The sequence below is a fragment of the Hippoglossus hippoglossus genome, chromosome 24 (assembly GCF_009819705.1).
Source record: "Hippoglossus hippoglossus isolate fHipHip1 chromosome 24, fHipHip1.pri, whole genome shotgun sequence".
NCBI lineage: Eukaryota > Metazoa > Chordata > Actinopteri > Pleuronectiformes > Pleuronectidae > Hippoglossus > Hippoglossus hippoglossus.
This window is the reverse complement of record NC_047174.1, coordinates 8,993,843-9,007,255: the sequence shown is the minus strand read 5'-3', so window position 1 is coordinate 9,007,255 and position 13,413 is coordinate 8,993,843. Positions and strand designations below refer to the sequence as shown.

At 41.4% G+C, this 13,413-nt stretch overlaps 1 protein-coding gene across 2 annotated transcripts; it reads left to right on the top strand.

Moving 5' to 3' along the window:
• Positions 1 to 1,180: 1,180 nt before the first annotated feature.
• parp1 (poly (ADP-ribose) polymerase 1) lies at positions 1,181 to 12,876 on the top strand. 2 transcript variants are annotated; one of them, XM_034579809.1, is made up of 23 exons: positions 1,181 to 1,520; positions 2,832 to 2,994; positions 3,532 to 3,647; positions 3,735 to 3,949; positions 4,981 to 5,071; positions 5,183 to 5,299; positions 5,719 to 5,895; positions 6,150 to 6,312; positions 6,674 to 6,814; positions 6,942 to 7,181; positions 7,276 to 7,341; positions 7,432 to 7,564; positions 9,209 to 9,404; positions 9,498 to 9,626; positions 9,928 to 10,011; positions 10,126 to 10,243; positions 10,352 to 10,485; positions 10,581 to 10,679; positions 10,794 to 10,946; positions 11,065 to 11,192; positions 11,302 to 11,363; positions 11,540 to 11,654; positions 12,060 to 12,876. In XM_034579809.1, exons 1-23 carry the CDS (start codon positions 1,398 to 1,400, stop codon positions 12,139 to 12,141), a joined length of 3,045 nt encoding a protein of 1,014 aa, XP_034435700.1. In that variant the 5' UTR covers positions 1,181 to 1,397; the 3' UTR covers positions 12,142 to 12,876. The 2 variants fall into 2 exon arrangements, with proteins under 2 accessions (XP_034435700.1, XP_034435699.1); XM_034579808.1 differs by having other exon boundaries at positions 10,126 to 10,248; positions 10,357 to 10,485; positions 12,060 to 12,168.
• Positions 12,877 to 13,413: the final 537 nt, after the last annotated feature.

The following is a 13,413-nucleotide window of genomic DNA, read 5'->3' as shown; positions in this document are numbered from 1 at the left end:
AAAATAAGGCTGTGTTTTCTGAAAGTTTGGCATTTTCTGGAAATGTAATCTGTACCAGTCAAATAGTCACATTTTGTTTTTCATTTTTTCCGAGGTATGTTGTGTTTATTTTTCTAAATGATTTTTACAAAAACAATTTAATAGCGTACAATTTCTGTTAATAAAACCAGTAACAACAATGAAACTGAATGGGCTTATTTTTGACTTTTATCCTGCATATATTTCCAAACATATTTTATGATGTTAAACTCAACTCATCCTTCACTGAATAAACTGCAGTCAAAGCTTCAGGATCACTGAAGGAGACATAGAGATATAAATATACATAAACAAAAAGAGAAATGAGAGACAACAGCAGAATAAATATGATTTAAGGGCAGTTTTATTCTTATTTGTATATTTTTCGTTGACTCTGGTCTGGACGAGTTTTCTTAGCTCGATTCGCTGTGACTGAAAGTAGCGCGGGTAATCTACGGCGTCTCACTGATCGTCTATGATGACAGATGGCTCACTCGGTAATAGGAACATTTCTCAGATTGAAGTTTTTTTTAGTGCAGGAACATGACGACTGGTGTTTATATTACTCAATTATATTGTCTAATCAAAATGGATTAATTGTCTAACTAATACAAATGACAATTATTGTATAACTAATAATTATATATATTTATAATGTATTATAGAAACACAAGTCCATAGAAGTGAATAATCGTTTTGAGAAGAATTCGACTGCACAAAAATAGAAAGAAAAAGCTAATGTTTTTCAATTATGTCAATTTTATCTGGATATAGTTCTAGGGGGCAGAATTATAAAATCCATCCACCAGTTTTTGCAAAAAAGTAAATAAAACATCTTTCTTTATAATATCAGAATTTGTTTGAAGCTGTTGTTGGCCAAAATATGAGATATTCAAGAAACCTGTTTTTTATTTATCTATTTATTTGTTTGTTTGTTCATTTCAAGTCTCAAGTTGACAGAGAAGGAGGAGTGAACACTGATATAAAGACCCTTAGTCACTGTTACCCATTGATATTATTATTGTTATTATTATTATTATTATTAGTAGTAGTAGTAGTAGTATTGATGATGATATTCATTATTCAGACTCAAGGTCTGGATACATCACAACACAACATATATTCAAATACATACAAAAACCCATTTTATGTATTTTATTTATGTATTTATTAATTAAACAAAGTGAGGCCTGTCTCAGAGGGAGGGAGCAGCTGACGCTCTCTGGTGAGAATGTGTATGTGGAAACACGGGCAGAGTGAGACCTCTCCCCCTCCTCCTCACACGCGGGCTCGTCCTCTGGTCGCTGCTTGTGTCTCTGTGGGAAAGTTTCTGTCTCCGTCGCTGTTTCGTTTCGTTTTCTTCTCTGTGCCGAACAACCATGGCGGAATCTCAGGAGGACAAGCTGTACCGGGCCGAGTACGCCAAGAGCGGCCGGGCGTCGTGCAAGAAATGCAAAGAGAACATAGCGAAGGACTCGCTGAGGATGGCCATCATGGTGCAGGTGAGGCAGCGACGTGTGGAGCCGCCTCGCGAAGCAGAAAGCTGCCCTGCTAGCTTCCTCTCCGCCGCCGAGCAGTGCCTGCTCCGTTCAGTTCAGTCAGCGCTGTTAGCCTGTTAGCATGGGGGGGGGGAGCGTGGGTGAGTGTCCATGCGAGTTCAGCGGGTTTAGGCCCTCGTTAGCATTGAAATGGCTGACGCTGTCTTTGGAGTTTGATCACAAAGAGACACGGAGCCTTTCTTCAAGAGGGACGACTCCTCCTGCTCCTCCTACTCCTGCTGCTGCTGTGCATCTTTGTATCTGCATCCAGGCTGCGCTATACAGCCTAAAGTTGCATCAACATATATATTTTCATATCGATAATCATCATAACATTTGTCACAGAAGTATTCCTTTTGAAGTTGAAAGGCATTTTTAAGCTCAGTGATGCGTAGACCTTCTCACTGTGTTTATCCACACGCGTATGGATGCATATTGAACTTTAGTTGTTTTTCTGTTGCTGTGGTGATTGTTGATATTGTTTTGTGGCCCAGCCCTCACTGCTTAGAAGATGAAGTCACAACACTGCATTGCTACTAGTCTGCTGATCCTACAGAGGGAATTAATTAACTAAGAAGCTGATGTCAGTCCGCCTCCTCAGTCATGGTCCACGTTTCCAATAACTTGATTTCAATCAATCACATTTTATTTGTTTTGCCCATATTCACAAATCAGTTTGTCTCAGGGCTTTACAAGGTGCATCACCCTCAACCAAATACCTAATATACACATTAATAATAACAATAACAAACTTTTTATTTATTTGTGTAGCACCATTCATACAAGAAGTGCAGCTCAAAATGCTTTACATGCAATATAGATACGAATAAAAACCAGTTTAAAACGTTTTAAATGTAATTAATTTGAGGGAACAGATTTAAGTAACATAACATAACAATTAAAATGATATTTAAAATAAATAATAAAATTCATAAAAACTGAAAAGGAAGGAAGTGACAAAAAATTAAAAGTGCATGAGTGCGGGCAAGAGCAAGATCTGGTTAAAGGCTTGAAGTAAAGAGATATGTTTTAAGTTTTCTTTTAAAGACGTTTACAGAACTAACTTCTCTGATGTATTTAAATCTAATTACACATGTCTTATGTCTTTTAGTTTTTTATCTCTTTTCTAGTGAACTGTTGTTAAGATATGTTCAGGGGCAGAATTATATCACATTCGTGTGTGATGTTTGGAGGTTCCCATCTCACATCACCACTGGTTCACTGTAAACAAACAGTATAAAGTAACGCCTCTTCTTTTTGTTCTCTGTCCTCCAGTCCCCCATGTTTGATGGGAAGGTTCCCCACTGGCACCACTTCTCCTGCTTCTGGCTGCGAGCAGCAGCTCAGTCCACTGCTGACATTGGCGGGTACTCTGACCTCCGCTGGGACGACCAGGAGAAGGTCAAGAAGGCCATTGAAACTGGTGGAGCGACAGGAGGTCAGTACTCGGCTTTAGGCATTTGACTCACATCTCTATGTGTTGTAAAATGTCGCGCATACACACAACCCCAGTTTGCCTGTATGGAAATGGTCAAGCCAATAAATTAGCTTAACAGCATCTCAGGTCTCTGGCTCCTCACGTGAGCAGCTGACTTCATCTTTTACATCCCCCCGTTTGGCAAACATATGCTCTAACATTTTACATTCTTACCTAGACGCAATATGTGCTCTCATTAAATTACAGAGTTAACGTTTGTAAATACCTGCTGAAAAGGTGGAGAGATGAGCATCACCATATAATGAAAAGTCACAACAAATGTGAAAAATTCTCGTATATGAAGATTTGTCATCTTGGGTGACTTTTACTAACTTTTATTAGTCAAACATAAAGTATATAAACTGCCTGTCTTACATTGAAGCAAACATTTTGTTGATTTCTAAACACATAAATGAACATTATTTTTTTCACATGCGTAGAATTTCATTGCTTGATGCCACTGGCTGACTTGAAAACTGACTAATGTTCCTCTTGTAGGAAAAGGGGAGCAGAAGAGTGGAGCTAAAGGGGAGAAGACACTGAATGACTTTGCGGTGGAGTATGCCAAGTCGAACCGCAGCAAATGCAAAGGCTGTGAGCAGAAAATAGAAAAGGTTACCTATCAATTCCGTCTTCATGATATAGATATTAAATGTCCAGATGCTTTGCTAAATCCTCTGATGCTCTGGCCTTTCCTTCAGGATCAGATCCGTGTGTCCAAGAAGACAGTGGACGCAGAGAAGCCTCAGCTGGGTCTGATCGACCGCTGGTACCACACAGGGTGTTTCGTGAGCGGCAGGGAGGAGCTGGTCTTCAAACCTGAGTACAGTGCTGCCCAGCTAAAGGGCTTCAACGCACTGCGGGCTGAAGACAAGGAAGAGCTCAAGAAGAAGCTTCCTGCTGTGAAATCTGAAGGGTGAGATAACAAAGGAGGGATTCTTAATAATGTTTATATTGGCCAGTGTGCAGTATTTGGAATCATGAGCTTGGTCAGGTGCGGTTTGCATGTTGAACAGCTGGACCCTCTCTATCATCACTACCTGCACGATTAGGAGCCTCAGCATGAGAAGACACAGGTAGAAACTGTGATGGATGGCAAAGGGAATGGCGACCGCGAGCAAGACCAGGAAGTAGTTGGTGATGGTGCATAGCCCGAGGTTTTGTCCCACAGTGGCACAGAACAGTAGATGCTGACTGTGGATAGAAAGGCGATTACGAGCTCAGCTGTCATGTACGCACCATTTCAGTAGGGGGAGGAGAAGAAGATGCGAGGACGCAGAATCTGTTGATGTGAAGAAAGGTGAAGGCAGATGGGATGAGTTTCTAATTTGCTGAAAAGAGTTTTCCATAGTCGTCCTAAAGAGAGAAATAAGGTTCCAGTAAGAATCCTAACATCTCCGAATTATGATGAAATGCACGAAACAGCTCAAATTACTCACTAGTGTTTAGTAACTGCTCTGGAAACAACGGACTCCATCACCACTTAACTGACAGCAGGGGTCCTGATTTACTTCACCCGCCCTCACATTAACGTCACATCTAATGTTTGAGTAAGACACTGTTTGATAGAAATCCCTTACTCCCTCATGATCTCACTAATTGTCAGATGAGGGCTGTTTTTTGTGTCTTTTGACAGAGACCGACTCCCACTGGGTGGTTATTAACTCAAATGTGAATGCTGGTGAGTCTAATGAGGAGCTAGTAAATATTTCTTGTCAGGGTGGAAGACGCCTGGGACTGAAGAGACATGTACCAGCTTGTGTTTGTGTGTGTCCATTAACTGATGGGGCCCTAATGAATTTACTGAATAAAGGAAGGTGTCAGATTCTGGCATGTTTGTTCACAATATGGATCATCAAATGCTGTCTTTGGTTTGACCTCAATTAGAAAGTTAACTTAGAAAAAAAGTTTGAAACAAATAGCTTGAACTTGTTTTTTCTCTTGCAGAAAGCGTAAAGCTGATGAGGTGGATGGACCGTCAAAGAAACAGAAGAAGGAGGAAGAGGATGAGAGAAAAAAGCTGGAGGAGCAATTGAAGGTACATTTTTATCAATGTTTAAAAAAAAAAAAATTGTACTTTGGAATGAATGTCACACTATATTTGGAGATGATGTACTTGATGTGTTTTTGTGTTTGCGTGCGTCCACAGAACCAGAGCCAGCTGATCTGGGGACTCAAGGACAAGCTGAGGAAATTTTGTTCCATTAACGATATGAAGGAGCTGCTGATTGCAAACCGACAGGAGGTTCCCTCTGGAGAGACCAATGTAAGAGACCTCAGCTCTTTCATTTTCTGTGGATCTAAATACTCACTGTATTCTGAATATTAAAGATCTCGATAGAAATGTTTAAATCACTTCTGTGAAAGGTTTCAAGAACGTTTTTTATTCAGATCTGATTTTAAGGTTCAAGTGTAATGAGATCACAAAATTGTTTGTAATCGATCTGTAGATGAATGCTGTGTCTACTTTAGCCAGGCTAATTTAAATACATGTGTGAAATATTTATTCACAATATATGTAAGAAGATTTTGGTATCCAGCTTGTTGTATTTATTAATTTAGAACAAAACAAGGGTACAAAAAGGTCATGTTATTCAATCTTTTGTTAAACATTTAAAACTTTTTGTTACCAGAACCCTTGTTGTGCTAAATACAGATACAGTTATTGTGTTGTTTGATTGACAGGTGGTCGACTGCCTGGCTGACGGTATGGCCTTTGGCGCTCTCGAGGCCTGTAAGGAGTGCAAGGGCCAGCTGGTGTTCAAGGGTGATGCGTATTACTGTTCAGGGGACATTTCAGCTTGGACAAAGTGCGTGTACAAAACGGCAACACCCGAACGCAAGGACTGGATCGTCCCCAAGGTAGGACACCTCATTTCAGGACAACTCATGGCTCTTTTTAGAGAACAGTTTTAGCTGCTTATATCACTAGTCATAGCCCGTCAGCAGCATTCAGGAAGAGAGTTTCCTTTTAGCAGATGCTGTAGCTAAGAGTGTGCTCTGATTGCCCTGTGGAGGACTGATGATAGGATATCCGTACAAAAATTAAGAAAAAGCTCTATTATTCCAGTTATATACAACTTCTACTGATTTCCTCTCCTGGCTTGTCCTTTCAGGAATTCAATGAGGTTCCTTTCCTTAAAAAGTTCAAGTTCAAGCGACAGGACAGGCTTTACCCCAAGGAGGCTCCCAGCCCAACCGTGGCAGCAGCCAAAGCCAAACCTCTGGCGAGTGCATCCGGTGCCCCGACTGAGCAACTGCCAGAGGGAGCACCTTCAGGTGAGAGAAGAGACCTGGAGGAGCATGTTACTATCCTGACAATGTCCATTAATATCTACATAACTGTGGTTTTTCTGTATGGTCAGATGGTGATTTTATTGCATTGAGATTGCACTGAATAAGCACGATCATTTTTTTCTAACCTTGATATAAGGTTAGCTATAGGGCTGTGACGGTTACCGCAGTACTGCTTTTCCAGGATTATCATACAGAAGCCACGCAATTGGGTTATAGCAATCAAGTACTCAATAGTCAGCGGTTTCCACTGTACTAGAATTGTTGGGGGGGAGTTGCTGGTAAAACACCAAACCGCGTTAGTATGTTGCTTTGTTATACCGGTGAGAATATTTTGGTCCCGCAGGCAAACCTCTGACGGGCATGAAACTGTTGGGGGTGGGTAAGCTGACCAAGAACAAGGACGATTTGAAGGCTGCTGTGGAGGAGTTGGGTGGAAAGATCACCAGCACAGGCAGTAAGGCCTCGCTCTGCATCAGCACCAAGAGTGAGTAGACGATCAATATGAGAAGAATTAATAGAAATTATGATTTATTTATGATTTCATGTGCAACTTGTTTATCCACACTGAAAACATAATGTGAAATTCAACTTTTCCAACTTCTGACTCACAGAGGAGGTGGAGAAGATGAGTAAGAAAATGGAGGAAATGAGGGACGCTGGCGTGCGCGTTGTCTCTGAGGATTTCCTCACAGACATCAAGTCTTCGGGTAAAGCTCTTCAGGAACTGGTCTCCCTGCACGCCATCTCTCCGTGGGGCGCTGAGGTCAAAGTCGAGGTTCCGGCTCCCTCCGTGGCCTCCAAGTCTGGAGCGCTGGCTACGAAGAGCACAGGGAAAGTGAAGGAGGAGGAAGGTAAAGGATATTTGTTGCTGATAGTTGTTTATCTAAATGCTAGATCGTGTTTTAATGCGTCTCTCTTTAAATAATTGCATCTGCATTATTACAGTCGGTAGCAAAGCCAAGAAGATGAAGCTCACAGTTAAAGGAGGAGCTGCTGTGGATCCAGATTCAGGTACTTGGGCGAACCCTACGTTGAATAAATCATCTTTGTCCTTTTTATCTTCTGTCTTTAATTGGTGTTTCTTATTTTTGTTTTTTTTAGGTCTTGAGAACAGCGCTCATGTCCTGGAGCAGAGCGGGAAGATGTACAGTGCTACGCTGGGTCTCGTGGACATTGTCAGGGGGACTAATTCCTACTATAAACTGCAGCTGCTGGAGGATGATGTGCAGAAAAGGTAATGTCACCTCTTTTGTCTTCGTGTACAGGCTGTTCAAAAAAGTATTCAGGTCTGAAAGAGAAGCGACAAACACAAACCTGACTAGTTACAGGATTTTATAATTAGGACCCGAGTGGGAGGCCCTATTGTATTTCGAAGGATTTTTATTTCCCTTTTGGGGCTTTTTCAGGGCCTAGACATGCTCAAATTCATACCAAAGTTTGCAGGAAATTCAAAACCCCAAAAAGTAATTGTATTCTGGAGTAATTTGAAATGGGCGTGGCCAAATGGCTCAACAGCGCCATCTAAGGAAAAGCCCCTCAGTTAGCTTTCACCGATCTTCACAAAAATCGGGACACCTGTGTATCATGACCAGAACCACAAAAAAGTCTAGAGGTGCATTGTGAAAATCACAACAGGAAGCCCGCCATTTTAGAATTAGTTTTCCACATTTTTACTTTGGCGAACTTGTCCCAGGGCTTTCATCAGATCAACTTCATATTGAGATGAATGTCATCTCAACAAGATGGAGATATAAACTACCTTGAATTTCGTGTTTTCGTCACACGGTGTGACCGTGGCGTGGCGTCAAAGTTTGATTACATGATACAAAACACGAGGTTGTGTATCTCAGACATGCATGATCCAATCGAGTCCAAACTAGACATGTAAGACAAGAGTCCCGGCCTGATGACATCTACACAGAAATCATGACTTAAAATCACAGCGCCACCTGCTGGCTACAGGAAGTGACATGTTTTATACTTTGATGAACTGCTCCTGGCTGCTTTAGCACTGCTCAAATGAGCTGAGACAAGTCATTGGATCATGGTCAGAATTGTGACATTTCCTCAAACCGTGTAAACTTTGAGGTGCGGCGAAGGTTCATCCTTCGCCAAAGGAGACGATGTTGTCATAACTCCAGTGTGCATTGTCTTATCACTACCAAACTTCTGTCTCAAGATCAGAGACCAAGCCTGAACAGCTCTGTGTCAATATTTCCTCAGTGTCATAGCGCCACCTACTGATTCGCCATGAAACAGAAAGTACTTTGTGAATCCACTCTGCATTATCCAACCGGCTCCGAACTACTGACCTATGATCACAATCCTGACCTGAACAGCTCCATATATTAATATTAGTGCAGGGTCATAGCGCCACCTACTGATCAGTGTGATAATTAAGTTGTTGTAACATTGTCCAATTGACACAAAATTGCTCACGCTACATCAGAGCCCCTACTTGAACAGATCTATTAGTCTGTAGGTAATAATAGTGATGGCGCCACCTACTGGCAACAGGAAGTAAGCTTTGTTTTACAACTATCATTCGATTTACATAAAATGTTCACAGTGTGATGTGCAATTGATAGCGTGGACCGTAATGAGCAATTAGCAGGCAAGGATCGACATCGCGTGACGGACGCAGGAAGTGAAGCGTTTATCCTTGCCGCAGTGCGCAAAACGCATGCAACGCGGAGACGTGCGCTTGGTCATTGATCGCTCTCTCCACTAACCGCAACAGGCTTCAAAACGTGTGTGCTCAGGCCCGTTAGTGCTACAACGTAGCCCTAGTTTTATATGATATTTTAATGTATCGGCTGCAATGCTGCTTCACCTCTATCCAAAGTCTAACATGACTGTCTCGGCCATCTACCTGCAGGTACTGGGTATTCAGGTCCTGGGGCAGAGTGGGTACAACCATCGGAGGAAACAAGCTGGACAAGTTTCATGATAAGAACTCGGCAATGGACAACTTCCTGTGTGTTTACAAGGAGAAGACGGGCAACACCTGGAGCTGCTCCAACTTCACCAAATATCCCAATAAATTCTACCCGCTGGAGATTGACTATGGACAGGTACACACCAACACAAAAAAAATATGCAGCAGATATCACAGTGTATAAACTGTACCTTACTAGCTTTTATTTGTTCTGCATAATTCTGGGCAGGATGAGGAGGCGGTGAAGAGGCTGACGGCCAGCGCTGGCACCAAGTCCAAGCTCGAGAAACCCGTGCAGGACCTGATCAAGATGATCTTTGATGTGGAGAGCATGAAGAAGGCTATGGTGGAGTTTGAGGTAAGAAAGCAACAAGAACAAGAAACCACGTTAGATTAGATATTCTGTATTGTCCCCAAAGGGAAATTGTCTTTGCACAGTAGACGGGTCGTTTAGTTTTTATCCCAAGTGAAACAAAAAAAAAACAGCTGCTTTGATAAGTACCAGCCTTCATCTTATCACATCCCATGTTGGTGTGGGGGCATTTGTTGAGATGTTTTGTTTATAATTTAATTTTGTATCACCATCACAAAATTGAGTGTGTATTATTCCTTTACGTGTTCCACTTGCACAAAGCTTACATCACATTTCCTGTTTTCAGATTGACCTCCAGAAGATGCCCCTTGGAAAGCTGAGTAAGAGACAGATCCAGAGTGCGTACGCTCTCCTCACTGACGTCCAGCAGGTCGGTACCCGGTTACCTTCAAAAAGAGTCATGTGACAAATTTCTGTCGTTGGACCATATCTCTGCCATTTATCCTAATTATACATTAAGTATATTATTCCTTTTTCATCATAGGCTGTGTCGGATAGTCTGCCAGAGGCGCAGATACTGGATCTCTCCAATCGCTTTTACACCCTGATACCTCACGACTTTGGCATGAAGAAACCTCCACTGCTCAGTAACCTTGACTACATTCAAGTAAGGGCACACATACTGTGCAATCCTCTTTTTTACAATCTCAATAATATCCCAGCACAGAATTTAAAATGTGGATGGATTAATACATCTGTATTCATCTGTGTTCAGGCTAAAGTGCAGATGTTGGACAACCTGTTGGATATTGAAGTGGCGTACAGTCTGCTAAGAGGAGGGGCCCAGGATAATGAGAGCGATCCCATCGACATCAACTATGACAAACTCAAAACCAAGATTGAGGTTTGTCCTATTTTCTCTGGGAGTAATAATCAGTGTGGTCGCTCTAGAGATTATGAACGAGAAAGACAACAGTATGTGATCTCTTTATTTTACAGGTTGTTGACAAGACCACGAAGGAGGCTGAGATCATTACGCAATATGTTAAGAACACCCACGCAGCTACACACAACACTTACACTCTGGAAGTGCAAGAAGTAAGTCACTATTAGGAGAAAAGAATCTAAAGAAGATAAACATGTTATTTGCTGTCATGCTCGCAGTGTAATTGTTTGTTATAAGTGATAAATTATCAACTTGTATTCTTTCAGATCTTTAAAATTGTCCGTGAAGGCGAGCGCCAGAGGTACCGTCCCTTTGAGGAGCTACACAATCGCCAGCTACTGTGGCACGGTTCTCGTGCCACCAACTACGCTGGTATCTTGTCTCAGGGTCTTCGTATCGCCCCCCCAGAGGCCCCAGTGGTGCGTGGTGTTCATTACACTGTGTTCAAGATTCACTGCTGTTTATTAATAAAAATAAGAAATCAGGTTTTCCAGTTAATTTGCTAACGTACGACTCTGCTTCTCTCTCTCTCTCCAGACTGGTTACATGTTTGGCAAAGGTGTGTACTTTGCGGATATGGTGTCCAAGAGTGCAAACTACTGTCACACCTCCCAGTCAGACCCTGCCGGTCTCCTTCTGCTGGCTGAGGTTGCCCTTGGCAACATGTGAGTAATAGTGTCAGTTCTTACATCCTGTATCTCAGCTTTTTTTAGTGTCTCATTAAATATGTTTGTGAGGGGGATGTTAATAAATGTATCTTTTTTTTCACTGCAGGCATGAACTGAAGAAGGCCTCCCACATTACTAAAGTACCTAAGGGCAAACACAGTGTTAAAGGTGAGAAACTGTTGTGAACACAATTATTTAATGTTGAATAATGTAGAATAATTGTGTAATTATTTTTTAATTATACAAACAGCAGATCAGTGGAATTATAGCTCCATGCTCCATTAATGTGAAGAATAATTCAATATTTTTGAAAGCCAAGTGCCAACATCTCTCTTTCTTTTCAGGTTTGGGTAGAACTGCTCCTGATCCAAGTGCTTCTGTCACTTTGGACGGGGTGCAAGTGCCTCTGGGAAAAGGAGCCCACACTAACATTGACGACACAAGCCTACTTTACAACGAGTATCCTTTTATATTCATCTTCTTGTGTGTGATTTTGGAAAATAGCTTTGTTATGTGCCTCTTCCTTTTACGCTATACAAATAATTATTTAACACTAGTATGTGGTGCATAGCCAAAACGTTTGTCAGTACATATTACATTACATATTGGTCCTGACATTGAATAAACTCACATTTTCCATTAGCTCTCATCACCAAAAGCTCTCAAATCTAATTGTCTTTCCAAGTTGACATCCTCGTCGGCTTCTACTACGTGTAAAGCACCTCTCTCATCCTGAGATTTTGAGTCTCACATCTGTTTCATCAATATTCAGGAGAATGTCAAGAGCTCAGTGCATGTGTGAAAGCAGCGTACTTTGTATGAAACAATTATTGTTTTTGTTTTCCTTAACCGCTGCTCCTCCAGGTACATTGTGTATGACGTAGCGCAGGTAAATATGAAGTATCTCCTGAAGATCAAGTTTAACTACCAGACGTCCCTGTGGTGAGAGGAGCTGTGTCCGAACCTCCTCCAGTAAAAAAACAAAGACCGCAGCTGCCTCCAAACGCCTGGGCTTCATTCTCTGCAACAGAAGATGTTTGGTAAAGGAGTGATGCCACCCTACCCTTTACAATGGTCATCGGAAATCTCTAGTCACTTTATTTCTCTTTTATCAGGTTTACTAGCCGGCAGACTTCCTTAGTTTTTTTATTAGGTACTTAAATACCTAATTCTGACTCATAAGACTGCAGTTCACAGCTCAGCACAGTCGCTGAAGCCTGGTGCATACAACATAGAAAGGTTTTGGTTTAGAGATGAACGTCAGAAATGTTAGTTTTTCTGTCTCACGTGATTATTTTGAATAAGAGATGGGTCTTATTTCTTCATTCTTTTAAAACTGTAGGCGTATTACTGCAAACATTAATAGCTCTGGTCCAGTCAGATGCATAAACCACGGTTTGTATGTTGCAAAGGTTCCCCAGTAAAACAGCCACTGAGACAAACATTTTGTAGACTGTTGGTTTCAAAGATACTGAACAAGGTTTGACCTGTGTATATATATGTGTTTTGTTGTCTCTCAAGCCGTCTTCCTTGCTGAACGTTAAAAAATAAACAGCTTAGTTCATGTTTATGTAAAGTATTCTGTGAAAGAAAGAACTGCCGTCATATGTGCTACACTTTTTCCTAGAGATTTTTTTCATGCTTATCTCAAACAAAATAAAACATTTGAGAGAAAATGTCACATCTGTGTTGGCAAATCCTATTTTCTTGTACTGCATGTTGGAGTCTAATTCTATCTCGGGGGGGAAGCATAAATCTTGGAAGTTTTTCTAACTAGTAAGTTGTTGGCTTTATTACCTCTTCCAAGAAGGTTATGTTTTCATCTGCGTTTGTTTGTACGACTACACAAAAACTACTGGAAGGTGTGAGGTATTGGTCAGGAAATACCACATTTTGGTGTAGATCCAGTTTTTTTGGTGTTTTTTTTTTCACTTTTAACATTGTGAGATGGGGCTTTTTTGTTGACTTCTCCGAATAATTTGTGGATAATAAAAGTCTGACATGTTGATGGGACTTAAAGTCATGAGTGTGTGCAGAACCAAAAATCAATTGAATTTAAATGTGGTTGGCTACTGTCGACCTCATGCAGGTGACCTGAGTGACCTCGTTTCCTTTAGGGCTCTCTCTCTTCTCTCCTGTGGGCACCGGGACAGGTCAAAGGTCGAGGTCAGATAGGAATATGTATTTCATGAGCCTCGGACTACTGAGGATGTCCGAT